This window comes from Clinocottus analis, unplaced genomic scaffold (genome assembly GCF_023055335.1).
Source record: "Clinocottus analis isolate CAN_PGR_092001 unplaced genomic scaffold, fCliAna1.0.p SCAF_5, whole genome shotgun sequence".
NCBI lineage: Eukaryota > Metazoa > Chordata > Actinopteri > Perciformes > Cottidae > Clinocottus > Clinocottus analis.
Window position 1 is genome coordinate 3,234,446 of NW_027176207.1, and position 26,765 is coordinate 3,261,210.

At 44.4% G+C, this 26,765-nt stretch overlaps 3 protein-coding genes across 7 annotated transcripts in view; 2 read left to right on the forward strand and 1 right to left on the reverse strand.

Annotated features, from left to right (window-relative positions):
• Positions 1 to 3,152, reverse strand: part of map6a (microtubule-associated protein 6a) — a 16,176-nt gene extending 13,024 nt beyond the window's left edge. For 3 of the 4 annotated variants that reach the window (XM_068600012.1, XM_068600011.1, XM_068600013.1), the window contains exon 1: positions 2,102 to 3,151. In XM_068600012.1, coding sequence (XP_068456113.1) covers positions 2,102 to 2,823 — 722 coding nt within the window. In that variant the 5' untranslated portion in view covers positions 2,824 to 3,151. Of the gene's footprint in view, positions 1 to 2,101 lie in introns of all 4 variants that reach the window. The other variant, XM_068600010.1, reaches the window with a different exon arrangement.
• Positions 3,153 to 5,298: 2,146 nt separating this feature from the next.
• Positions 5,299 to 13,347, forward strand: mogat2 (monoacylglycerol O-acyltransferase 2). The gene is given in 8 exon segments (XM_068601035.1): positions 5,299 to 5,337; positions 5,340 to 5,396; positions 5,398 to 5,500; positions 6,969 to 7,147; positions 11,767 to 11,971; positions 12,116 to 12,290; positions 12,603 to 12,802; positions 13,121 to 13,347. Coding segments are annotated over 8 exon segments (1,113 nt in total). The 3' UTR covers positions 13,276 to 13,347.
• Positions 13,348 to 17,256: 3,909 nt separating this feature from the next.
• On the forward strand, positions 17,257 to 26,765 carry dgat2 (diacylglycerol O-acyltransferase 2). Of its 2 annotated transcripts, none has more exons than XM_068600914.1 (8): positions 17,257 to 17,305; positions 19,190 to 19,318; positions 19,541 to 19,648; positions 20,586 to 20,656; positions 23,560 to 23,764; positions 24,293 to 24,467; positions 26,197 to 26,399; positions 26,611 to 26,765. In XM_068600914.1, exons 1-8 carry the CDS (start codon positions 17,257 to 17,259, stop codon positions 26,763 to 26,765), a joined length of 1,095 nt encoding a protein of 364 aa, XP_068457015.1. The 2 variants fall into 2 exon arrangements, with proteins under 2 accessions (XP_068457015.1, XP_068457016.1); XM_068600915.1 differs by having other exon boundaries at positions 17,257 to 17,296.

The window sequence follows — 26,765 nt, forward strand, 5'->3', positions numbered from 1 at the left end:
ATGAAAACTAACTCACAGATGAGCTCACAGATGGCATTAAAATGTATTTCAGACCCTCAGTTCCAGTATTTCATTTAGATGACATTGTTTCTCTTTGTCAAAGCACTGGGAAGTTATCCAACACTATCATGTGTCTATATAGTGTGTGACAATTACAATTACAATCTTATTGTGATGATAGGATCGTACTGTACTAAATTGTTTACTAAATTGTGTGGAATGATTTCAAGCGAATTGCAGTAAAAAAACAAACAGATGTAAGCGTGAACAGTTAACTTTAGAAATCAATATCGCCCAGCCCTAATTGAGGAATGTTTGGGTTTTTAACTGCAGTCCTGTGTGATTAAAACACTTATTTTTAGGGCATGTGTTGTGTAAAGTGTGTGTACATGTGTGCAGCTTCCACACTGTCGGCACACTATCCATGATATTAACCCACAGTTGACCTGCTTCAAGTCTCCGCTGGCGGCGTAAGACAGAGAGCTGACCGGGCTTCTGCTTGTCACGGTGCAGCCATTCAGTGCCATGTGTGTGTGTGTGTGTGTGTGTGGGGGGGGAGAAGCACCCGGGGGTGCACCCCTGCTCACTGCTCAACAACACAGCAGGCACCGAACAGCTGTAAGACTCGCTCACTGATCTCGCCCGGCCTCTATCTGGACCCACATCTGCATTATCATTTTGCATCCTTTGTCGTCAGCGCTGAGAATTTGTGTTTTGCCGATTACAGTGTGCAATATAAAGGCCGAGATACGAGTCTGCTGAAGGTGGGTTCAAGAATGAGACGCTGAATGCTTTGAATGAAAATCCCCCAAATCCACAGATTACAGCAGCGGCGACGAAAAAAAACTACGAAAATCCCCACGAGCCTCGAGTGTGAAATGGATCTTGTATATGTATCTGACTCTCACACAACCAGCAGCCTTCCCCTGAACATAAATGCAACGGATAACATCAAGGCACAGCTTCAAGAGGCGATGTGTACAGTGACGGTGACGCGCGTGACTTGATGCTCATCCGTCCACCAGTTCCCATCATCCTCTGGAACGTTGCGTAATAGGACAGAGATTACCCTCGTGGAGGGAAACATCAACAGTCAACTCGACCTTTCCATTTCATTTAATTACCTTCTGCAGGGAAAATCAGAGTTGGGTGGCTTGTTTCCACAAAACAAGCTTTCAATTGAGGGTTTTCCTGAGATTTAATGATAAATTAGTCACCCCCAAATGAAGTATGGATCACGCCAGGAAGGTGACAACTCACACATCTTTAATATATATCTTTTTAATGTTTTCTCCCACTCCACTTATTCAATGGTTGTCCTCCAATTAATTAGGGACCGTGCGAATATGATTAGGGGCAAAGGGGATGGTTAGGTATTTTAAAAGAAAAACGAAAAGGTGGTTAAAATAAAGTGACAGAGATGGCTTTTGGTTTAAAAGTAAAGAGCTGGACTACTGATCATACAAGATCAACGTATAACATATTTTGTGTGTTTTTTTGTTAAATTACAGTCAACGGAGACTTTTAGTTTCAAACAGGACACTGGGTGAAAAGTCCCGTGTTGGTCCAGCCCACCCGTCCATCCCTTAACGCCGCGTCAGCTGACTTTCTGAGAGGCAGCTCTGCACGTCCTGGCTCACGATGATGCACCATTTGTTTAAGTTTGCCAAAACCTTAACAATGCAAACTTCATGTTTGTTGTGCAATCTGGTGGCTGTGTAAAAAAAAACATTATTCTACTAGCAAAGTAAGGTTTGAATGAAAGTGAACACAGTTGACATCTTTGTTATGACGATTAAATGTCACAGTGTTATTTCACTATTTGTATCGTGGGAAGGGGTAATCAGAAAATATGACTAATTCTACACCCCTCCCCTCCCAAATAATTTCCATACAGTCCCTAAACATTTTCACCTGACAACAGATGTGTTTTCTGTAATTGTAAATGTACAGTCAGCTGATGCAACACCTCTGATCAGTGTGATAGTAGAGATGGAAGTGAATGAATGGTCAACACAGTATAATACTAATGTTGACCCCTGTGACCCCTGGACGCCCGAGGCCTCTGGACCCCTGAAGGTTGGACAATGCATAGACTCACTTGTAGGAGCTGTCGGCTGTGATCTCCTGTTTGATCTGCCTGTTCACAGCATCCACCGCCGCCCTCCCTTTGCCCTCTCCTTCCCCCTTCAGGACAACTTTCTTCTGCCCCTCCGGCTTACTGGACTTCTTCTTCCTCTCCTGCCCCTGCAGGAGGTCTTTCTCCTGCACCTGGTCGGCGATAGCGCTCTTCTCCACGCCGCTGTCCGCTTCCGCCGGATGCTGCTTGGAGTGCCTGGACCTGTCCGGAGCCCGGTCGTCGGAGGGAGACTGTTTGGGTATCCAGGGATGGTCGTACCTTTTCGGGATGGGCCAGGGCTTGAAGTCCTTCTGGTACTGGGTCTCGCTGTTGAACGGCGTTTCCGGTCCGTGGTACTCGTTCTTGGGCTTACAGCTGGGCTCCGGTCGCACGTTCCAGTGGTGCTTAAAGTCCTCGCGCATCACCGAGCCGCACACGCGCTCCTCGGAGACGCACCTGCGCGGCGGCGGCGGCGGCGGCGGCTGCCGCGCTGACGCCGCGGCGCGGCTCTCCGCGCGAGACGGCTGCGTGTCGATGGCGACCCGGCCCTGAGGAGGGCGCAGCGGCGGCTGCAGCTGGATGTGCTGCATCTCCGAGGCGTCCGTGTACTTGGTGAAGACCAAAGGCACCGCAATGTCAGCCTTGTCCAGCTGGTTCCAGAAGCGCGCCATGCAGCACGCCCTGCTGATACAGGGCCACGCCATGGTGGCAGCTCCACTACACTCGGCTCTGGGTGCGAGAGGAAGTCAAAAAAAAAATATTGTCCCTGACTCCTGGTATCCTGGTGTGTCAGAAACAAGATGTCCGTGTGTCAGGTAGCACGGAAAGGCTCCGGATGCCGTTGACGTCAGATGGTATTCAGTAAATCCATTTTTGCTCCTGAATTAGACAGATTGGTGGAAGGATTTGCACGTTTAGTAAAAACAACCTTGCTCTCGCTGGCTCTGCTTCCCTCCGTCTTGCCACATCACTCCCCGGCATGGCACTGCAACGAAAAACAGCCCCGCCCGCCTGCTCAGCATCCCGGAGACACCGCGGGGAGGAGGGGGTCAAGTCAGAGGGAGTATGGAGCAACTTCCGGCTTCGCCCGCAGTCTAAAAGCCTTAATGATTCATTAAAATTGTCTAATTTATTAAGAAGCCCCGTAGCATATTGAAGAATATAAACAGAGATGTAGTTCATGTGCTAATATATCCTAAAGTATCTTCACGGTGCATATATGTAGACATATACGCTGATGTCTGCTGCTTTTATTTTGAAATGCAAACATTCGTTTCCGGTACGAAGCCGATAGACACGCTGAGCTTGACGCGTGTTTTTTTACGCACACTGCGTGATGCTCCAGGAGGAGCGACGTGGAGGGAAAGCCGTCACCTTGCTTCGGTTTCTGTGTCACCTTTGGTCGCGAGGAAATGAGTAAATTAAAGATGTATATAATAGGAATAAACATTAAATACAACTTTAAAAAAGTAGGATAACATTGCCAATCCCTATTGGACTTAATAGAATCAATCATTAATAGAGAGGAATGGGAATGATGCAGTACAGTAGTAATATTTGATGCACAATAAATAAAATACAGCTTGTCAAAGCCATAAAAAAAAGGGTTGCACTGTTAAATGTAAGCTACTGATTCATGCAAAATTGCCTTTGTGACAAAGACGCTGCTGGCAGACTGTAGTAGAACACATGAATAATGCCAACTCATTACAAACCCTGAGGGTCTGTTTCACATTGGACGACAATGTCTAAGACCGACAGACGAGCACATGATCTGAGCACAGGATTTCATAATGAAGGATGACAGCTCATTTTCAGAAGCGATTGCTCGTGCACAGCTTTAAAGTGCAATGTTTTCTTTTGTTTGAAGGACCGGTGTCTAGGATTTAGTGGCATCCAGCGGTGGATAAGGATGTAGAACCTGCTGGCCTGCAGGTATGTTTGCACTGCATTCAAGCCACCAAGTCCAAGCTGCCACTCTTTTCATTTCACCAGATATTATCCATCGGGATTACATATTTCTTTTGCAATGGCTATCAGGCCAAGCAGGCAGCAAAGTTAAACCTTGAGTGCAACATCAATTTAAATCCTACAATAATAATAAAAAAACAACAATGCAACAGAGTGAAAGCTAAAGTCCACTCATGAAGATAAGAGGTTAAATCCACAGGAAAACTAAATGAAACAGCGATTTGAAGTTCCAGGTGATTTTACTCAACATAAACATGATTATTTAATAATTTCCTATAAATGCCTGCCGCACTAACGACCCCTTTAACTGCATTCACTTTTGTTGTGCATGGCTGCAGGTAAAATATTAACTGACTGGCTCTCTGTGTATTGAAGGTTACAAGGTTCGTTCATTGACATTCTGCAACAGGGTTGCGCAACTAAATGTGAATAGTAGTCCCTAAAAACTAAAACCACGTTTTATATATATTTATATATCTATACGCAGCACGGAGGATGAGTTGAGGAGACTCACTGAAGAAAGAAGCAGCGATACTTCAGGCTCTTGCTGGGTTTTGTCTTTTCAATAGATACTTCAGGCTCTACCGATATGACTGATGCTCTGTTGATTATGCTCTGGGCCGTTTTAATGACATGCTGCAGAGATCAAACGCTAATGAGGTAATACAAATAAGATAATCCCTCAATAAATCAACAATTCCAAGGGCCAAACTAAATGGAGTGGCAGTCAAACATATTGGCCCTGGCAAATGTCAATCTGAGGGAAGCTAATGAGGGGAACCGATTGGAAGATGAGCGGAAAAGCTGATTGGTGATGAGAGGCACGGCTCCCTCCTCCTCCTTCAACACCTTTGACAACCTTTTGGCTCTCAGCGTTGGGCCTGCTTCACACACCTACGGGCCTTTATCACGATCATGCAGTTACATGATTGCTCAACCAGATGGGGCTGCCTTTACAGCCATACATTGACCAATATATCACAGTAACACGCTAAGCACCGACTGACTTTGTGCATGGTGGTTGAACAAATGAGTGAGAGCAACGTAAAATGGCCATTTCCCTCTTCCAGTGCTTCCTGTTCGTGTCTGAATGCCGCCCTGTGTTTGAGCACTCGCTTTATTTACGCGTTCAAAAGTCAGATATAGATAGCCGTTGACAAACCAAAGCCCATTTAGAGTATCTGAGATAAGGCTGTCAATAGGAGGTGATGGTGGAGAGGCGAGACGGGCGGACTTTAGACCCACTGCACTCCTTCTTCTTCCTTAGCCACCGGCTGCAGCGCCTCGATTTGTCTCTCTTCTGCCTCGCGGAAAACATGAAGATTGCTTTCGCCCCCTTGGAGGTGCCGGTGCCCCGCAGACTGCAGACGGCGGCGGTGCTGCAGTGGGTCTACTCCTTCCTCGGCCTGGGTGAGTGTGCGTGTTTGTTTGCATGGGCGTCCGCTGGAAACATCTGGAAGCCGACGGCGCGGTGCTGTTCATGAAGCGCACATCAGTGCATTTAGTCTTTGGGACCGTACGGGTCGCCAGTCTTGCCAGGTTGTCCGGTCGTCGTGGTCCGGCCGCTCTTGGGTCAAGCGCAAGTGAATGCGAGGGACAGAGGACGGTTCTAGACTTTGACATGAAGCGCTGGATAGCTGGGAGAGGGAGCTAAGCAGGACATGAGCTGAGCGGAGAGCACAGCTGCACACTAAAGGTTGCCCTCAGGTCACGTTGTGTCACACTTTTTCACATGTTATACAAATGAATGTTCACTCATAGTGTATTTGTGTGGCTCTTCACTATAAAGTGCTCCAGCATGAGGTGTTCAGGTGACTCCAGGTGTGTCCTGTGTAGTCAGCTTGTTGATAAATGTGTCAATCTCACTCTAACTTGTTTAGTTTTTTACTGTCATTTAACCGGAATCATCATCATCGTTATCATCATCATAATGAGGCAGCATTGATAATGACGTACAAACAACATAGATGAAGGATAACACTGCTGTATGGTGTTCTCATTGCCCCCCCCCCCCCTCCCTTGTGGTGTTTCCCCTCGCACAATGACCAGCACACAACTGTAATGGAGCTTCTTAAATGCTTTCTTAAACGCCGGCGTGACGCCTGTGACTCCGGCTCTAACTCGGACGGTCTCAACGACCGTGGCTCCGATTTTCCTCTCGCCTTTGTCCCTCCTCCTGCTTACTGAGGAGAGACACAATGTGATCAAGCTCAGGCCAATTAGGCCTCTTCCCGGCATCATTCCCTGAGCCACATCACGCACAGCCCTCTGCAGCTCAGCCCCAACCACGCCCCCGCCACCACAACTTTGAATGCAATCATGTCAAAAGTGTCATCTAAACCAAAACTATAAATGTGATGTATGGACGTGGTGCATGGACGTGATGTAAGGACGTGATGTAAGGACGGGATGTATTGATGTGATGTATGGATGTGATGTAAGGACGGGATGTAAGGAGACGTGGTGTATGGATGTGATGTAAGGACGGGATGTAAGGAGACGTGGTGTATGGATGTGATGTAAGGACGGGACGTAAGGAGACGTGGTGTATGGATGTGATGTAAGGACGGGATGTAAGGAGACGTGGTGTTGTTGGATGACTCACACTGCACTGACGTCACACCATCGGCACGGCTTTGCTAGCGTGTAACCGCCGAACCCTCTCGTGACGTCATCCGGTGACAGCGGACCCGAATGCTGCGGATGCAGAGCAGACGTCAGGCCATTCATACCGCGACTAAACACATGATCTCGTAACACTCCGTACAGTGTGCTTTTTGTACTTGGCGTGCCGGATCAGGGTGCACATTTGATGCACTTGTTAACTGTGTGTTCAGTCAGCGCTGCTGCTCGTGACCCTGCTGTCCTCTCTCCTCAGCACCCACCTGCATCCTCCTGTTCCTGTACCTGCTGTTCACCCGCTTCTGGCTGGTCAGTGTGCTGTACGCCATCTGGTGGTTCTTTGACTACGACACCCCTTCACATGGAGGCCGCAGGGTGCCCATGATTTGCGACCTCAAAATCTGGGAATACATGCGGGATTACTTCCCCGTCAAGGTGAGAGTCTGACGCTGCATCACGGCCGTTCATGCACAGCGTTGGTCTCTGGCCTGCGGGGGTCTTTGCCTCGGCGGGTCAGGCTTAGGAACAGGACATCAGGACATCTCGCTCCGTCAGTTCCGTTTATCTTATCTTCCATCTCCATACATGCGTGCAGCGAGCCTTATCTCTGTCTTCGTAAGCAAATGAATCGATGCTCTGGACCATATGTTCCCTAAGGTCATGTACTGTCCTCTACTGTGCACACATACCCTCCCTAAATCCTGAAGAGCAGACCATGATTGTCATTTTTAGGACCAAAAAATGTAGGGTTCATGCAAGGTGTGCAGCCAGGTGCAGTCCAATTTCATGATTTTCATTTTTTTAAAAGAAACACACACGTCGCTGGTCACTTCGAATAGTTTCTGACGCTCCGTTCTGTTTCCGTGGTGGGAGTTAGACGAGTAGATTGATTCCCATATAAGTTCGTCAAACGTGGTGCTGGAGCCAATGGAAGCACTTAGCCACCGTAGCTGTGTCTATACGCCGTATGAATGTGGATGTTAGATAGTCTTGATGGGCAGGTGGAAGCTTAGCCCCTCCCATCAGCGTGTTACGATGTTATCGGAAGACTAGTCAAGCTAAACTAAAAAAGTAATACCAAAAACCAATGTTATCCTGGAGTAAATACATTGGATATCATTCAGTTGTATGGGGATGTAATTTGAGCAGGCCACAGGCTGATGAGACAGTTCCAGGAAGTCCCCCCCGGCTTCATATTTCCTGGACCGATTTGGGAGCGTTGAATCGATTCGTCTTGCTTTAACTTTTGTCAAGTGTCAGTTTATATGTTCTAAAACCTTTAATCTTGTAGCAGATCAATTTCCTTCGAGTGATTTTGCGCAGACACAAACCAGAAATACTCCAGAGGCTGAAGATGGTTGAAATACTGACGGCTGTTGCTCGGACTGCAGATGGATGGTAATCAGTTTCATACGACCACGTGTGTGAACTGTGAACCAGCCGACACACTGAAAAACAGCCACGTCAGCATCAACAATGAAAAAGAAATCACACAAATGGCATGAACAGGGTTTAGGGAAGGGACACACAAGTGGTGTCTTCAAAGCCTTTTTGGTTTGTCGGGTTGGTCTCGCAGCTTGTTGTGTCCCTCTTGTGGCCAAACACCTGTAGTGCATGTCATCTGAAGTCCATCCAGCTTGTGGAGCCTAAAAACACGAGACATTAAATCAAAGTCAACAGTAGTGCGTGACGTTGGGTTTTTCAATAAATAAAAAAAAGAAGGAAAATAACACATGTTATCTTCACAAAGAGCCAAGGACCCGTTCACTTCGTTTCATGGGTTTCCATCCTGTCCCCGCAGGTACGACTCATACTTTGGACTGTGCTGATAAGACAGAGAGCAACAACAACAGCAGCCTCTTGCTTATTGTGTGGAAACAGATCAAATGAGGGTGGGGTTGGCTCGTAAATAGAAAACGAGATCCAAATGGTAAAAGCATGAGATATCGTGAGATATTCAGACTAATTTGTGTCTCAGAGCATGAAGTGGGTCACATCGCTGTTTGCACAAGTTGCCCTTTGCAGCCATAAAAGATAACGCAGATCCGTATCGGCCTGCTTAGCTGAACTATCTGAACTCATCAGATTCTGGCCATCTGTGGGATTTAACCGCAGAGAATAGGATTCAGTAGAAGACTCGTTTAGACAACACCATTTTAACATGTGGCAGAAATGTCATTTGTAGGTGTTTCATCTATACCTACGACTCTTATCATCGCCGTAGGACTTTCACATACATCTTTATCTGGAAAAATAAGGACAATAAGAGCAGTAAACCCTAAAAAAATATTATAATAATAATACCAGAGGCTCGCGAGGTTCGATAAGGAATCACAGCAGTGAGCACCATAAACACACCGCCATATAATAATAAAAGTCAGGAGAAGACTGGCACAGGAGTGATAATACTAAGAACAATAAATGGAGTGAATGAAATCATGATAATACTGTCTTAACTTGAATATTTTAAAATATATACGTGGATATACGGACATAGAAATGGTTGGCTGGAGGAAAAATAGTAAGTACAGGTGACAGAATGACGCAACACTGCAAAGGAAGAGAGAGTCTCACAACCTCATTAACAACAAGGAATATTAAGCTTTTTTGGGGGGTTTGAACTCTTGCATCCGTTGGGCATCCGTTCATGATATTCTGTCCACCCTGAACACCTGCATGAGTCAAACTGGTGAGTACAGACAGTGGGGGAGGACATGCAAACCGAACGCTGGAAACAAAGTTGTTGACAAGCCAGGTGAGTTATTCGGTTGCTATTGTGTCAGTCTCCCGTCGTAGAGCGTGCGTGTGTGTGTGTGTGTGTGTCCGCACATATCAGACAACGAATATTATTTCTACTTTTTGATTTTCTTTTTTAAAATTCTCTCCGAGGTAAATATAACTGTCGAGTCACTTCCAAGAACCGAGGACTCGTGAAGCTCCCCGGTTTTGGCCCGATCTCTCACATCCAGTTCAAAGTGAACCATCATCTGACTGTATGCCTCGTTAAGCCTGAGACAAGGAGTCAATGTGCGGGTGAAAAGAAGCAGTGTCCTCCAGAGGGCCCGATTAGCTTTTATGGGTGCGTCCCTGCCCACCGTCTCTAAAGACATCATCACCAGCTCAGGCTGAGCGCTCACCAGCTGATGTGTGCTCCAACAGAATGACGCAACACCCATTTTAGACAGGACCGACTCCAACTTCACAGCGAGAGGCCGAACACCCTGCAAGACAGCAAACAAGCTCAAAAGCCCCAAAATGGCCAACTGGGTTTTTGTTTTTTTTAAATGTATTTTTGGACGCTCAAAGTTTGTGTCTTGATCTAAATCCACACCAAAACACAAACGATTCTTTACCTACTGTAAAAGTCAAAGTCCTTGGTAGGGATGGCAGCGGCCCAGAGGAGGAGGAGGCGCTCTGTGATTGGTCACGGTGGACAGCTCTGGTGTTCGCAAACAGCCGCGGTCCTCCTCATGAGGAGCCAATGATTGACTCTGAAAAGGAAAACAATCTGAAGGTTCAAAATGTACCTGAAATGTACTCTTTCTATGACGCAATCTGAATACACTTATGATGCCTTATCTGTTTAGAACAGCGTCATTTAGTTGTAAAACAATACAAACATTTTATATTGAAGAATAAGTGTCAAGTATATTATAATGCTTCATAATGAGTGGCTGATAGTTCCTTTGCAAGGATCAAAGTGTTTTGCAATTCCCATATTTGTAATACAGTCTTTTTTTTTGTAATGCACTATAATGGGATTAGAAGTGAGATATTTTTACAACTTTTTGTGTGATGCTTTTGCGTAGATTTGTTTAATCATTTCCACTTTACTTTTAGCAAACAATGAATGACTTGTAATCACATCATAATGGATTACAAACAGATTATACTCCATCACAAGTATGGGAATGTGTCTGCCAGCAATTATGAAGTATTATGATTGACCTTAAGTAGACATAACTTCATAATGTGTGATGATCATTGTTGTAAAGCATTATGTTTACTCACAAGTGCTCCTGACTATAATGACATGGTGCAATGAACACATTTCAACACATTATGAGTATGTTTTCAGTACATTATAGACATTATCGAGCCAGCGTGGCTCCCTCTTAAGGGACCGACTGACTTCTTGACTGTTGGCGCCAGCTCACCTGTAAAGGTGGCATTAAAATTAGAGCATGTTGCCATAAGAACAGCGGGGCCAAACAAAGATGCAAACAAAGTGAAGGGAGCAGATTTGTTTTTCACGCAGGTGAGCACAAAAACCAGCGACTTTTGAATCTTGGCAGTGACCTTTGGTGCTTTTCACTATCTCCTTCCTGTTTGCTGCGTCCGGGTGGAGACGCGCACTCACCGCTCCGCCGGTGGCGTATCTTATCTGCGGTCCTTTACAGCTGATTATCAAGAAACCATCATTTCTGAAGGAACTGTTACCCAATATCCAAGAATTGATTGATTGCACGTCCGACGGCTTGTCCCACACTAGAAACCCTCTGTGTTAAGTCTCTTTGGGGTTAAACATGGTGTTGAGTTCTGCACCTTTAGAGTTACTTTTGACTTTTAAATACATTTGAGTGAGCTGCCCCAGATGTATAGGGAGATGTAATATAATAATATGAATAAGTATGTTCTCTTCAGTCTAGAATCAGACGTTGTATGAACCTTTTATGGCTCCTGAGGGGACTGTGTGAGGGACCAGACCTCTGTCGCTCCTCATCTGCTTGAGGCTACAAGCACGAGTCTTCTGGCATCACGTGCCTGAAACCCAGACCAAACAGTGTCGGCACCCGTGTTGCATTGTGGGTACTGTAGGCGCATGTTGTTCCACACATTCTTCTCCCTTCAAAAGATAAAAAAGATGATATCTTTGCTTCTGATGGGCTGTTTTTGGTACTTAAAAAAAAGTCCATAGAGAGTCCAAACAGCAGCTCACAGACAGAGATGCTTTCTCTTTGTAGCAGAGGAACTTAAATATTCGAAAAAACGATTACGATGGATATTCAGACACAGAGGTTAACGCTCGGCGTGCTTTTCTTTTCTTTGCCCAGCTGGTGAAGACGGCTGAACTGGATCCCAGGCACAACTACGTCCTGGGCTTCCATCCCCACGGCGTGCTGGTGGCAGGAGCCTTCACCAACTTCTGCACCCACTCCACGGGCTTCAAGCAGATGTTTCCCGGCCTCGAAAGCTACATGCTCATGTTGCCCCTTTGGTTCAGAACCCCGTTCTTCAGAGACTACATCATGTGTGCAGGTGCGGCCCTTTCAATCACACTCGCCTCATAAATTCAACTGAGTCTACGGATAGATAGTGAAGATGACTTTCTTAGTTATGCAAGAAAATAGCATACAAGGTATTATTGGACTCATTTTCCTATTCTCTGTTACAACACTGCAGGTCTGATTCCTTCGGACAAAAAGAGCGCCAGCTATCCGCTCAGCAAAAGAGGAGGCGGTAACGCTGTGGTGATCGCAGTCGGTGGGGCCCCCGAGGCCCTCAATGCCCATCCCGGGACCTACACTTTACTATTGGCTGAAAGGAAAGGCTTCATCAAAATGGCGATGGAGCATGGGTGAGACCAGAGAGCCCTAGAGGGAATGAGGAAGGTTTTTTTCCCGCTAAATGTAGTTAATTCTCCAAGGTCTTATCGCTTGTGATAGGAGCATCGCATCCATTTATTTCAGGTTCCTTGCAGCTTGAGCGTGGCATCTCCAAACAGAGGCTTATTCAAGCCACTAGCGTGGCATTTCCTGGAAAAGCACGTAGTTCGTTATGGATATAGAATGAGGAACATCAGTGAAACATTTTAAACACAGGACAATGATACTTAATCAATCAAACGACCTTTTCATTCAAATCCTTTTTTTTTTTTTTTTTTTGCCAGCGCTCATCTGGTGCCAGTCTTCTCCTTTGGAGAAAACGAAGTGTTTGATCAAGTGGGAAACCCAAGAGGAACCTGGCTTCGGTGGTTACAGGAGCGGCTGCAAAGAATCATGGGTATCTCACTGCCTCTCTTCCACGCACGTGGCATCTTCCAGTACTCCTTTGGGCTCATGCCCTACAGAAAACCCATCAGTACAGTAGGTGAGTGTATCGATCAAGCACCTGCAGTATATCAAATAACAGATGCATTGCATTAGACTTTACCTGGCTTTACCTCCGTTATATTTATATATGCTTCTGTATTTCCCAACCTGCAGTTGATTTTGGCAGAAGCATCAGATGTCACCAAGTTGGCTGAGAGTTTTATTTAAGCAACATGAGTGATAGCAGCCAGATCAAAGGTTTTAGATAAACGGCAGCCAACAATATTACAAACTGTAAAGCCCACTGTGTGTGTGTGTGTGTGTGTGTGTGTGTGTGTGTGTGTGTGTTGTACTTCACCTTGTGTCCTCCCTGCAGTCGGGCGGCCAATTAGGGTAGAGAGGAATGAGAAGCCATCGGCCGAGGAACTCGATGCCCTCCACCAGCTGTACATGGACGAGCTCAGCAATCTGTTTGAGGAGCACAAAGGAAACTACGGAGTGGACAAGGACACACACCTGAGCTTTGTCTAAACTGGACCGCTGGTGGAGCGGATGCGAATGCATATTTATTTGTGAAGCTCTGGTGCTGCAGGCTCGGAGAATTGATTGGCTTTCCTACTGTTAATTAATGATATATATATATATATATATATATATATATATATATATATATATATATATATATATATATTGATATCATGGAGCACTCCACGACCATATGAGACAAAAGCAACCACAATCGAGGCGCATATCCATAACTGAGACCTCGCTGTTCATTCAGACTGCTGTCACTGCACTGGTGCCACACATTTTCATCACCATGTCCCAGCGGTGGCATCAGTCCGGGGTTTGGGTCTTTGTGCAAGACTTGATGCTTTCTTAAAAAGTCAGAGGTTGCATTCGGGTTGCGACATCATATGAGAGACACAGTCATGAAAGCCCAATGATTTCAGGGTTTGGTATCTGCTACAAACAAGGAAAATAAAAATATTTTATACAGTACTCAACTGACTTGTCTCTCTTTTCTACGACATGCCCATTGAAAGATTTAAGGAATAGTTTCACATTTCAGTGTTGGTAAGTGTGTAATTACATTTACTCAGTTACATTGCACAATTTTACTTTCTTGCATTTCCATTGAGTATTTCCATTTTCTGCTGTGCTTTGTAGTTTCAGGTTGTGACCCTTTACATAAAAGCAGTTTTTGTCACATATTTTATGTTTATGAGTTGTTAGCAGTTCCATCAAACCCTCGCTGAGCATCTCTCCTGGTTGCATTTCCATAACAGTTTTCAGCTAAAAGTGTTCAAATGATCCAGGATTCAATAAAACAGCACACAAAGATTCGAGAGAAGCCCAAACATTTACATGAACTTATAGTCCAGAAAGTTTTTTTTAGCATTCATCTCACCCCATTTATCATGTGACTGTTTGGAACAAACTAGTTGTTAAAACTAGTTGCTGGAGTGAAATGCTGCTTGAAAGAGTTGCTCAACCATATCTTTACACATGAACACCTGAGCCTAGCAGCAGGAGGCTGTTAGCTTAGCAATGAAAGCAGCTAGCTTGGCAGAGATTCTGGAAATTCAGGTCGAGAAATAGCCTTGCACATAACCCACAGTAAAACTACAGCTTATTGTTGAATAATTCATTTGTGAACTTTAGAGCTGCTGGTAAGCAGATTACTGTTTGGACGGAACCAGAGGAGCTATTTCCTAGTTTTTAATTTAAGCTAAGCTAACCATATCCTGCCTCCGGCAACGTTGAGCAGCCGGTTAGCTTAGCAAAAAGACTGTTGGTTAAAGAGGGAACAGCTGTTCAGCTGCTAAAGCTAAGCTAGCTGGATGTCTGCTGGGCATGAAATACAGTAGGGCCATGAAACACGCTCTATGACATTGACACGTGTCTCATTTATTGTTTTATTAGTTCTAAATTCCACATTAAAAGTTGCCTGCTTTTGGATCGGGTTCCAAAATGATAAGACCGTCTGCGAATCTTGGCACACACCTTTCATATCAGATGGCAGCATTCTGATATTTCCAAATAAAATGACCTTTCAACAAAGTCTGGATGAGGTTTGTGTGTGTTTTTCGCGTGCGTGCATGCATGTGTGTGCGTGTCGGGCTGATTAAAATGCTGACTAAAAGAAAATGCCTTGCAGCAGTACTGTGATGCAGAAAGAACGAATTGGGCAACTATTATATGTAAGAATTTTAAAAAAAACAGTCACTAGTGACGTGTTTGCGGTGTGTCAGCACTGCAACAGAATGGCCAATCTGGAAGTTATATCTTAACGTCTCACATACCACAGAGCTGCAGTCTTGACATTCATATTTATCAATGCACCAGGTTTTTGTGTTTGGCATTGACGTTGGCAGTGTCACTTGGGGGGAGGTCGGCTGTCACATCGGGGTCTGCAAGTTGGTCTAAAGTGCTCCGCAGTCGATAATTGTCTGATCTCAGATTCCTCTCGGGCGGAGTGTGACTGGTTTGTCGCGGGAAACAACAATATTGACTTATTTTTCAAGACGGTGGTCAAGGTGCAAAAGCATCAAGGCACTGTGAGTCCTTTGGGCTGATATCTTATCTTTTTTTCTGAAAGGAAAAACAAAACATAAATGGAGTTCCACTACACATAATGTATAGAACATACACATAAACTGTATACAGCAGTGGCTTGATTTTTTTTTTGGATGGAAGGTTTAACACATTATAAGTGTACAGGTGATTGAGTCTGAAAGTAAAAGAAAAACAGAAAGTAAGCTTGAATAGAAACCATATCTATAGATGATTTGGTATCTTCAGATACAGTATGCTGCACACCTATGGAACATGACTGTAAACAGGTTGGATTCATTGGGGTGCTGCACTACACATGAACTAGACTTGAACATTGCGACAAAATGAGTCTTTGCCAAAACAACCGTTTGAACCCGAGATAACAGGAAGAAGGAGGAAGGGTGTGAGAGGTGGGTGGCTGAGACTGTGATGTACATGTGCATGGTTATATCACCGACGGCCCAAAATGGTTTCTCAACAGCAGCCCGGTGTCAAGGACTGTGTGGACGATTTCAGCAACATATCTGGTGGGACCGGGCCCAAGAAATGTAACTGGGCCCGGTCCCACCAGATATGTGCTATCAGTTCAACGGTTTTTCGGATGAACTTCATTCGATACAAAGTGCAAAGATTTTTTTTCCCCCCAGTAGAGTATAATATTTAATTTGATAAAGTTATCGGGGGCGGAGGACAGGAATGGGGATCGTATTGGTGGGGAAGGATGTTAAATTGGTTCTGGCCTCCTGTCTGAGCCAGCGTGACTTCCGTTTCTGCAGATTTAAGAGATGATTTACTGAGAGCTGGGACTTGATTTATTAAGACTTGAGGCAAATTGGTTACGATGTCGATGATCATAACCAGTAGAAGAAATCAACTAACTTCAAGTGCTGAAGTTCAGTTTGGAGGTACTTGTACTTTCTTTTTCATATTCTACTTTCACTACATTTCAGATAGTAATTGGACACTTTTCATATATTTATTTTCCAGATATAGTTGGGGGGGACTTTTTTTAATTAATTGTTTTAAAAGCTTAAACCTTTTTGGCTTGTGGACCTGGTGTTGAAGAGGCCCGTCTAGTTCGGGTCCTTTGTCACATTTAAGTTCATGAGTTGTTTTCCCAAAAGAGAAGATGATTTTATTTAAATGATGATCTAAATCCTCCTCATTGTGGTGAGCTTCTGTGGTACCAGCTGGTAGACTCAGTCTGTCAGAAGCAGGACCTGAAGGCTCACAGGTGTTTGGACTTTCACTTTTTTTTACATTTTGACTCGTGTACACGAGTCACATTATTATTGTTAAATACTTTAAATCAAAAAGCTGACGAGTCAGAGCACGTTCAGGAGAATACATCACACTGTAACAGTGGCACACACATCTACCTGGCTCATCTAACCCCTAAATGATCTCCACCTGAGACATCAGGGAGGAAGGATCAATGGTCAATACGTGCTGGTTGTTTTTCCACAGTTAGGCCACGTGACTGCCCCAATAAATACAGAGGGACAGAGCGAGAGAAACGCACACACATAGCAGAGGAGAGAGTGAGAGTGAGTGTGTGTGTGTGTGTGTGTGAGAGAGAGAGAGAGAGAGAGAGAGAGAGAGAGAGAGAGAGAGAGAGAGAGAGAGAGAGACGCAGCAGCATTACTTGTTCCCACCTGTAGGCCTTGTAAGTTGCTGTGAGGGGTTGGGAGGGGGAGACTCCTCAGGTCCAGACTCCCTCTCCAACATTATCGATACTCTCCTCTCTCCCTCGTGCCCGTCTCCGCTCGCTCCTCCCTGCGCTGATTAAATGCCGGCTCGGCGCGTCAGCGCGCCGCAGTTGAGGGCAGCAGCCGTGTCAGAGGAGCCGGAGGGTCGGACTCGTACCATCCTGACAGAGAGCAAACAGCTTGAGTCTTTTTTTATTTTTATTTTTTTTTTACTCTGTCTCTCTCCATCCAAGAAGGCTCAGCCATGAAGACCCTTTTTGATGCGTACTCTGGCGTCCTCAAAGGTAAGCCAGGTTTCTGGCTTCGAGCGGCGCAACAAGGTGGGCTACTGCGAGAAAACACTCATTTAGAAAGAGTCAGTGGTGCGAGATGACACGCGCACATACAAACACACACGCGCGCGCGCACACACGTCATGTTTTATTCTGCGTGAAGATGCGCACATAACTATTATTTTAAAATATGAGTTTTTGACTCACTTTTTTTCAAGGGAAACTGCAGAAATGTCATTCTTTAAAAAAAGTATGATCCATAAAGACATACCAGGTGACACTAAAGGAGATTAAAAAACTAAAAAACAAAGTTGCTACTGAATGTCATCATCTCAATGTTTGACTTTGTGTTTGTCAATGCTGCTTCACGTGCAAACCTTTGTTCTGCAGTTTACAATTTATTCAGAATTTGATCAGAATTTATTTAGAATTTTAGGCTTCATGAAGTTTGTAATGTGAATGTTTATTTCTTCAGTGAAAATGAGGTTTAAACTGGGAAAGCTGCTCCGCTAAAGCGACACAACACAAAGTCTCAGGATTCTGTTGCTTATAGGTTCAATGTAGATGGTTTTAGAAATGGATTTATTCATAGCCTGTAAGTTGAATTACACAATTACAACGGCGTAAGCTCTTTCATTGCATACGTTGGCATGTCGGGATTGAAAGAATGTGAAGTCCTCCTTAAGTCGACTCAGCAGCTGGAAATTAGTCTTATATCTTATATTATGAGTGCAGTTACAGAACCATCAGGGCCGAGCTGTTGAGCTCAACATTTAAAGGAACAGGGTGTTTTCTTGTCAACAATCACATGCGTGAGCTGATTATGAGACGAAGGGCCCCACAGCACGGACAGGGGCCCCACAGCAAGACACGCAGGCTGTCGTTGTTTCATGTCTGAGTAGTCATTTTGTGTCTTTCCTTGGGTAGTTGTGTCTCTTTGTGGTTGTTTTGCCCCTTTTTGTAGTTTTATTTTCTGTGCCTTTGCAGTTTTTTGTGTCTTTTTGTCGTGTTTTTGTCTCATTGGGGCTGTTTCCCCTCCTTTTTCGATTGTTTGTGGTCATTTTGTGTCTTTCCTTAGGTTGTTTTGTGTCTCTTTGTGTTTGTGTTGCCCCTTTTCCTCTTGTAAGTGTGTCTTTGAGGGACATTTTCCAAGCGAAAGCCAAGAAGGGCCCCCTAACACCTTGGACCCCTGGGCCTGTGCCCGGTTGGCCCGTTTAGTAATCATTCCATGAGCACATGGACCCCTTGCTTGATCTGATAGTGTTTGTGTTCCTCTCTGCATGCTGACCAGTTTGATCTGGCTCCCAGCCGGACTCAGAAAGCACAGACTGTCAGTGAACCGCTCACCGGCTGCATCCCGACCGCGCGTCCGTCGCTCTCCTGACACTCCTGATTTAAGCAGCGACGGTCTTAAAGCCGTCATAGCATCGTCGTTTAAAGGCATTACCAGAGGCCGGGTTATTTTCAGTGTGCACATATGGGATTAGACTGGACGGCCGTGTTGTCCTGCAGGGGGGGATCTTCTTCTAATTGGCTCTCAGCGGTTCGAGATTGACTTGCTCCGGAGCCTCTGAATGAGTCCGTTGCTTTGTGCTCGTAGTCTTCCTCACATGTAGCTGCAGGGCCTCGTCTTCACGGGCAGGTTGACTGAAGAGAGAGCTGGTGAGCAGGTGAGGCTCAAAAGTTTGGCGATGTAGGGCTGCTCGGTGGTTTTGTTTGACATCCACCTTCGGGTTTTGTTCAGCTCAAACCAGGAGTATAAAAGTGATGCTGCATCTTGTCAACACTTCAATCCCTCGTCTATTTAAGCATCCACAACCGTTCCTTCAATAATACACCTGCATGGATATTTGACAGTTTTGATTGAGCCCCCCCTTTTCATAATTTGTGATCTTTTGCCTCCAGGCACCGGCTGCAGTGCCCTCTCTGCGCTGCAGGACCTCTCCGTGGCTGTTTGGCCCTGCAGATCCAAGATGGAAAAACATCTGCAGGCCCTCTCGGTGCTGCAGTGGGTCATCAGCTTCTTGGCCCTGGGTAAGTAAGTGTGTGCCTTTTGCGCTTAAGCCACAAGAAAAGCAAAAGAAAGCTGGAAGATTTAGCACGTAGTCTCATTAGTCTCACGAGGAAGAGGTCGGCTCGCTGAGCTGCAGCACACACCGCGCTCTCAGCCTTCGGCAGAATATCTTAGCTTTCGTTTAGCCTGCGATTTAATTTCATCCCCCCGGTCATGTGCCGTCTCTCCTCTCCCCCCGACAGGTGCTGCCTGCACTGTGCTACTGATCTACATGTTCTGCACCGACTGCTGGCTCATATCCGCCATTTACACCGCCTGGCTCATCGTGGACTGGAACACCCCGAAACAAGGCGAGATATTAAAAATCAAAAAATCACGGTGGCACAACGGTCCAATTTTAAACCCCATGTTTAGGGATGCACCGATATCGGGGTAGATATTATAGCTAGACCGGATATTGGTGATAAGCTATTCAATCAATGTTTATATACTACGCATTACATACTGGAATTTACAATTATTGTGTTAAGTTGACAAATGTATTGCCGCGTTAAAAAAATGTACACTTGAATTGGTTTTCCACCAAGTTGCTGTAGTACAATTCATATAAAAATTCCGAAAATGTATATATCTATGTATTTATTTGTTACACACAGATAGAAATGACATAAACAAGTCAAGCGGTCTGAAATGTACTTGTACGTGAAGAAATATTACATAAATAAGATAAAGGTTTCAAGAAAGATACCGCGGCTGAACTGCACTTTATGATTCAGTGCTAATCAGCAAACTGAGACGGTGAACATGGTAAACATACACCTGTCAAACATTATTTTGTTGGCATGCAGACGTTAGAAACAAGCTCACATCACTAAACCAGCATGGCCGCACGCGCTCGGCGCATTTCATTGCATTTCATTGGTTCCAGTTTCTCAACGCGAGGATTCGTTGCTATCTGTAGAGGTTACTTTGCACTCTACTCTCTTTCTGACATCTTGTAAACTAAATGGTTAATTAATTAAAACTGGGGTTGATAATAAAAAGATCCAATTTAAAAACCCGGCCCAGTGTCGCCAACCCTTTTCCAGTGAAAGTAGCTCCTTTAGCTGCTAAATCTAGCGAAAAGTCTGCAACGCTTTTTTTCAGGACATTACCTACCCAACCTTTTAATGGAATAGTGAAAAGAAGCATTAACAAAGTGAATGATTTGCTCATGAAAATACTTGTTGCTTGCGGCTGTATGTTAGATGTAATGAAGTGAGTTTTATTCTGCAATGTCCTCCTCAGGCGGCAGGAGGTCTTCCTGGGTGAGAAACTGGACAGTGTGGACATATTTCCGAGACTACTTCCCAATCAGGGTGGGTACATTTGGCAGATTCTTGGTGTGCCATCTAAATTCATCCAACAACAAACTTTGAAAACTCACGGGAACAATCGAGCCGTCGCACAAAAAGTTCTCAAGACTCGGAGCTCCAGCATTGTAAGATTTCGCCAGTTCATCGATCTGCAGTCACGCACAGGTTTGACAATGTCGGCGAGCTTATCAATGGGCGGATGGGTATCGGCTGTCGGCTCCATGCTGTTCCTCGTCCCGGGGTGATTGTGATGAGGGCTTGGCGTCGATCGGGAGTTTTAGACTTTGTCCTACCTGATAGGCCAGGGAGCAGTGGAAAGCGTGTTTGGCCTTCAGGTACTCCCCACAGCATCTTTTAGGACCGCTGTCTATCGCAAACACACTGTACTGGACTAAACTGTCCCCCAAGGACTCGTGGAGGTGGAGCGTGTCCTGAATGACTCAGCGAGTTGTCATTGGATTTTGTGGAATCATCCCTCTTGTACAGCCGAGAGCTGCGACAGTGAGTTGATTTATTGATTAGTGGACTTTCAAGAAAAATATTCGGCAAACTATTTTGATTATCGTTCTTAAACCAAACCGTATCTGGTTCCAGCTCCTCCAGTAAGAGGACCTGCTTCTTTTCCTGTTTTGTGTCATTGTGAACTCTGTGTTTGGGTTTGATTGTGTCTCCTCGGACATGAGGATAATGCAATGGACATTTTTCAGTATTTTGTGGCATTTTATAGACGACAACTGGAAAAAAGTGAATCCGCGTAAAACAAAGATCCATGATTGAGTTAAAAAATAAAATTAAAAAAAGAGTTTTTTCAATCAGTTCTTCCCTGATGCTGTATTAGCTTTTGTTAGCTCCCCTATGCTCAGAATGCTCATGAAACACACAGATTCACACAGCTTGTTTGACTCCTGATGTGTTTTTTTGTTGCTGTTTCGCGTAGTTTTAGCTTTCTGTTAAATGTTTAAATATCGATGATTAGCTTCTGAGTTGACCTGAGAGTATGGTGAATGTTTACGTCTTGGAGCAAAGTTGAAAAGGTCGGCTATGTGCTGTCTCGTAGCTCCAAATAAGCAGAATATATCTGACGAGCCATCGATTGATTGGAGGGCAAGGGTTCTCTATATCGGACTATTATTTATATGAGTTGGAAGCCAACTGGTCAAGGTCCAAACCAGAAGTGTTGAGTGTTACATCAACGTCTGACTCAGCTGCTTTGATACTAGCGCCTCTATGCAGTGACCAGAGAATCTGTAGCCTCCATCTCTTTACGGTCTCCTCTCATTATATAAGGTGTTGGTCATTTTAATATAAAACCTGGACGTATCAACGGTTCCTCTGTTTCCTCTTAGTGATCCAATGACTTCGAGCAGGCCTCTGGGTGGTGGATACGTCTCGACTGTTGTCGACCTGGCGGCCAGACTGCTAAAATATTTTTCAAAAACAGTTTGAGGCGGTCGGTGGGCGACGCAGTGTCAGAATATTGATTCACTTTTGATCAGCGCCACCAAGTTTCGACTTCGATTGGCGTTCACAAGCTTTGCGAGCAGTGATGGGGAGCTGGGTTATCGGCTCCTCCGCTCTGATTGGTTGGTTTTCTTCTGCGGTGGTTGAATCTCGTAAATACCATTAGGGCCACCAAGAAGATTTATTACATTTTTTAAAATCTCATGTACTTCTCTATCCATTTAGAGTGAGCGTTTGTTTAATTTTGAGCAAATATGACAAATTCATTTTCGCAAACTTGACCGTTTGCTTTTTAAATGCTGGTCACATCTCCTTTGGTCCTCCTGTAATCCTTCTACATCTGCCATGCCAGCCAGGTGGAGTCCCGCAGTACTATGGAGATCTTGAATTGCTCATGTGGTTATGCAACGCTTGTGTTTGCCCAGCGACAAAGGGAGCTTTGTGTACACACGGTGATGGAATCACGTCCACAGTGCAGATCAGAGCACGGTTATAGTTTCCTACGAGATTACACAATTTTTCAAAGTTCACCATGAAACCAAGAGTTTAAAATAATATTGTGTTTAAAGTGGGTTGCCGCCGATATTACATAAGTGATCGACATGTGAAGTAGGCCATTATTTTATGACTGCACTCGAGCAGACAGAGGAGGGTCATGTCGGGTTCGAGCTGATAAGGAGGTACATGTTGTACTGAAAACATGAGCTGTATCCTAAATTCATCCTACACACTTGTGGTAAACTGGCCTTCAATGTGGAGCTCGTTCACAATGGAAAAGTCTGGTTGTTATGTATATTTTTAAGTTGCATAGTGACAGACAGACAGACAGACAGACAGACAGACAGACAGACAGACAGACAGACAGACAGACAGACAGACAGACAGACAGACAGACAGACAGTGGATCAGGTTTAGAAGCCAATTAAAAAAACAGAAATCATTTCAATTTCTTCTCCACTGTCACTGCCAATTCAGACCTCACATTTTGATCGGATTTCAGAGAACAAATTGATCAGACGATCGATCAGATTGGTTGGCAACTGTGTCGTTAATCTATTTATTGTCAATGTAATTTTATGACAAGTTCAAAACATTGCAAATGTAATATTTAACCACTTTTCCGTATTATTTTACACTTCATAGACCAAGCAATTGATAAATAGAGAACGTAATTGACAGATGAATCTAAAATAAAAGTAATCGTTGGTTGCAGCAAAGGTGAAGTGAAGGCTGAACCAGACAGGGTAAAACACCAGGCTTAAGATTAGACTGCATTTTATAACGTGTATAATACGTATTTAGTGTGGAACTGGTACACAGCTTCAGTTCTCGAGCCCTTAAGCCATACTGATCACTAAGATGACATTTTTTTCGATCAGATGTTCCCAGTCTAGCAGTGTGGAAATCAGCCTCACACTGGTCCTCTTTGTGCTATTGTCCCGCAGCTCATTAAGACCCACAACCTGCTGCCCAGCCGGAACTACATCTTCGGCTACCACCCGCACGGCATCCTCTGTTTCGGCGCTTTCTGCAACTTCGGGACCGAGGCTACGGGCTTCACCAAGAAGTTCCCGGGCATCAAGCCCTCCCTGGCCACCCTGGCGGGAAACTTCCGCTTGCCCGTCCTTCGAGACTACCTGATGTCTGGAGGTGAGGCGACGAGGAGCCACGGAGGCTCGTCTGAGTCCTTGAAAAATCCAATATCTGTAGGAGAGCGGACCTTTGTCCTGTTGCACAGCTGAAATAGCTTCTGTTTGCCTGGATCTGCTGATTCCACTGATTGATAAAGCTTTACCTATCCTGTTCTGAAGGGCTGTTTGCTGTTCAGCTTTACCCACAGATACTGTACATACTCCCTGAGAGTACTTTAGGTCATTGCACAGGCTTTGTCGGAAAATTGAACAATCTTTGTGACTTATGTTTGTTGTAATGTTGTTTTGAGATGTTTTTTTTCCTTTTCCACTGCTGTAGATCACCTTTTTCAGTTCATATACATTGCATTAAGTACAATGAAGCAGAGTCTTTAAAGAATTACAATATTTGCAGCCAGCAATTGACTAAATCTAATACATCTAAGAAGATTAGATTAGTTTTTTTTTCTTTCCTATTGAGCGCTGCTTCTTTACTGCAGTTTTAATCATCTTTTTATTTTTTTTATTATTTATCTTTTTCCCTCAGGTATCTGTCCGGTGAACAGGAACTCTATCGACTACCTGCTGTCGTGCAACGGGACGGGAAATGCTGTGGTCATCGTTGTCGGAGGAGCGTCGGAGTCTCTGCAGTGCGCCCCGGGCATGAACATCGTCACCCTGAAGAACCGTAAAGGCTTTGTGAGGCTGGCCCTGCAGAAGGGGTGAGCTGGCTGCACAACACCCCGCAGACAAGGTCATGTGTTCCCACCGCGACTGAACACAGCCTCCACCAAAGCTGATGAGATGTCCTTCTGAGGGCTGCGGTGACTCCTTGGAATGAACAACCAATAGATTAATACTTGCAAAAAAGGTCAACATGACATCACAGAGAGCTTCACCATATCTTTTGTGAATGTGCCGTGTTGTCCATCATGAAGCCCGGAGCTGCTTACGGCATACGGTGCCCTTTCGGAAAGGGTTCAGCCATGCATTAATCTCTATAACAAACTAAACCAAAAAGGAAAGCGGGTCCAGTCTGTGTCTCCACCCAAACAAGCCTGATTATATGGCTGTGGCTTATCACAGGGTACGCCGAGTCAAAAGGAGCTTAGAGCTTGCTAAAAGAGACATTCAGTTATGCAGAGTTTCATTCATAACTGAAAATAAGCCTGGGCTGTGGACTAAGGTCACTTTAGCTTCATTCTTTGGAGCTTTTATGGTTTGGTTTAGATGCTTATAAGATAGCGCTGATGTTAAAACCAGTTGAAAAAGTTTATTTCCTCAGAAAATGTGCAATTTGAAGGTTTGCAAAAAAAAAATCTGGGATAGTTTCATAATTTCAGGCTATATTCATTAGCGAGAAACATTAGTGAGAAGATAAAAATCACAGCTCACAGAAGTTTGTAACCTTGTGATGAGGGTGTCGTTCTTTAAAAAGTCCAAAACCAAAGAGGTTGAGAGCGTACAATACACGGCATATCGGCATGCATTGATTGATTAATGGAAAAGTTTGAAAAACATCCTCAAATATTGTGAACAGTTAAGAGTTCAAAACACACACTCTCTCTCACACACACATTTTCCTTATAACAAATCCCTTTCATAACTTGCAAGGCAAAAGCATAGCTGTTCACCAATAGTGAAGCTAAATATTTAGATACACTCAAATGATGAATGTCTGTAATATTTACAAATGTAAACTACAGCATTCTGCCTATCATGACCTACTGATTAATACAGAGAAATATCACATTCCATAACAAAAAACTCCCGTATAGATGTTTTAGTTCTTTAGTGACGGTTATTGACGTAGAGACACGTATATACAACAAAGTCATGAAGTTATATATGATGGCTATGACAGATGGAGTGAGTCTTTGAGTGTTTTCAAATCCATTGGATTAAGAAATATGAATGTAATATAAAAATACAAATATCGGTGCATATAATTTCAGTATATAGTTATACAAACAAGTTTGCAACGTTTATGTTTCAGCCTGGGGAATGCTTTATTTAATAGGCTTTCTGTGAGTTTTATTCTTCATCTGAACTTTTTTTATTGTTTCATTTTTTTTATAAAAATAAAATATGATCACTATCACTAGATGAGTGACATCTTTGTACGGCTCCTTTTCTGTAACCAGTGTAGCATTAAAGCATGGTGAAATTAATAAGATAACTAGGTAGCTAGCTAGCGAACAGATGGCTCATTAGCTAGCTAGCTTGCTAATTAGCTAGCGGACAGATGGCTTATTAGCTAGCTAGCTTGCTAATTTGGTTCTACTCCTATTCTATTTCTTCTTCTCTTATGGCTCTACCAGTAAATACTTGTTTCATATGTTTGACGTGTTTCATTTTAAATTGTTGCTGATTTTAGATGTTTAAAATCTAGGAACATCCTGCTTTTGTCAGTGGACAGTCGGTTGAGTTACCTCCTCTGTTTGGCCTCAGGTCTGACCTGGTTCCAGTGTATTCCTTTGGAGAGAACGATGCCTACAAGCAGGTGATCTTTGAGGAGGGGACCTTCGGGCGCTCCTTTCAAAAGAGGCTGCAGAAGATCTTCGGCTTTGCCCCATGCCTCTTCCATGGATGTGGCCTCTTCTTTGGCAACTCCTGGGGCATGGTCCCTTATGGCAATCCTATCACCACCATAGGCAAGTTTGTTCAGGCTAATTTTTGGTTAGAGCGATTGACGTACTTACAGATTAGAGTTATCAGCAAGAAATGTCAACAATAGTCTGCTTTTTTAGTACAGTTAAGCGAATTTGCTTTGTCCAACTAGCACGCTGTGTTAATGGTTTAACTTCAAATCAAAGTTTGTTTGATCTGCTCTTTGTTTAACCCTCTTTCCTGTTCTTATTATAGTTGGAGAGCCAATCACAGTGCCAAAGATTGAGGATCCAACTGATGAGATGGTGGACCTGTACCACGCAATGTACATCAGGTCGCTACAATGCCTTTTTGACAAGTTCAAGACCCGCTTTGGCCTGAAGGAGAGTGACCTCCTCTTCATCCAGTGA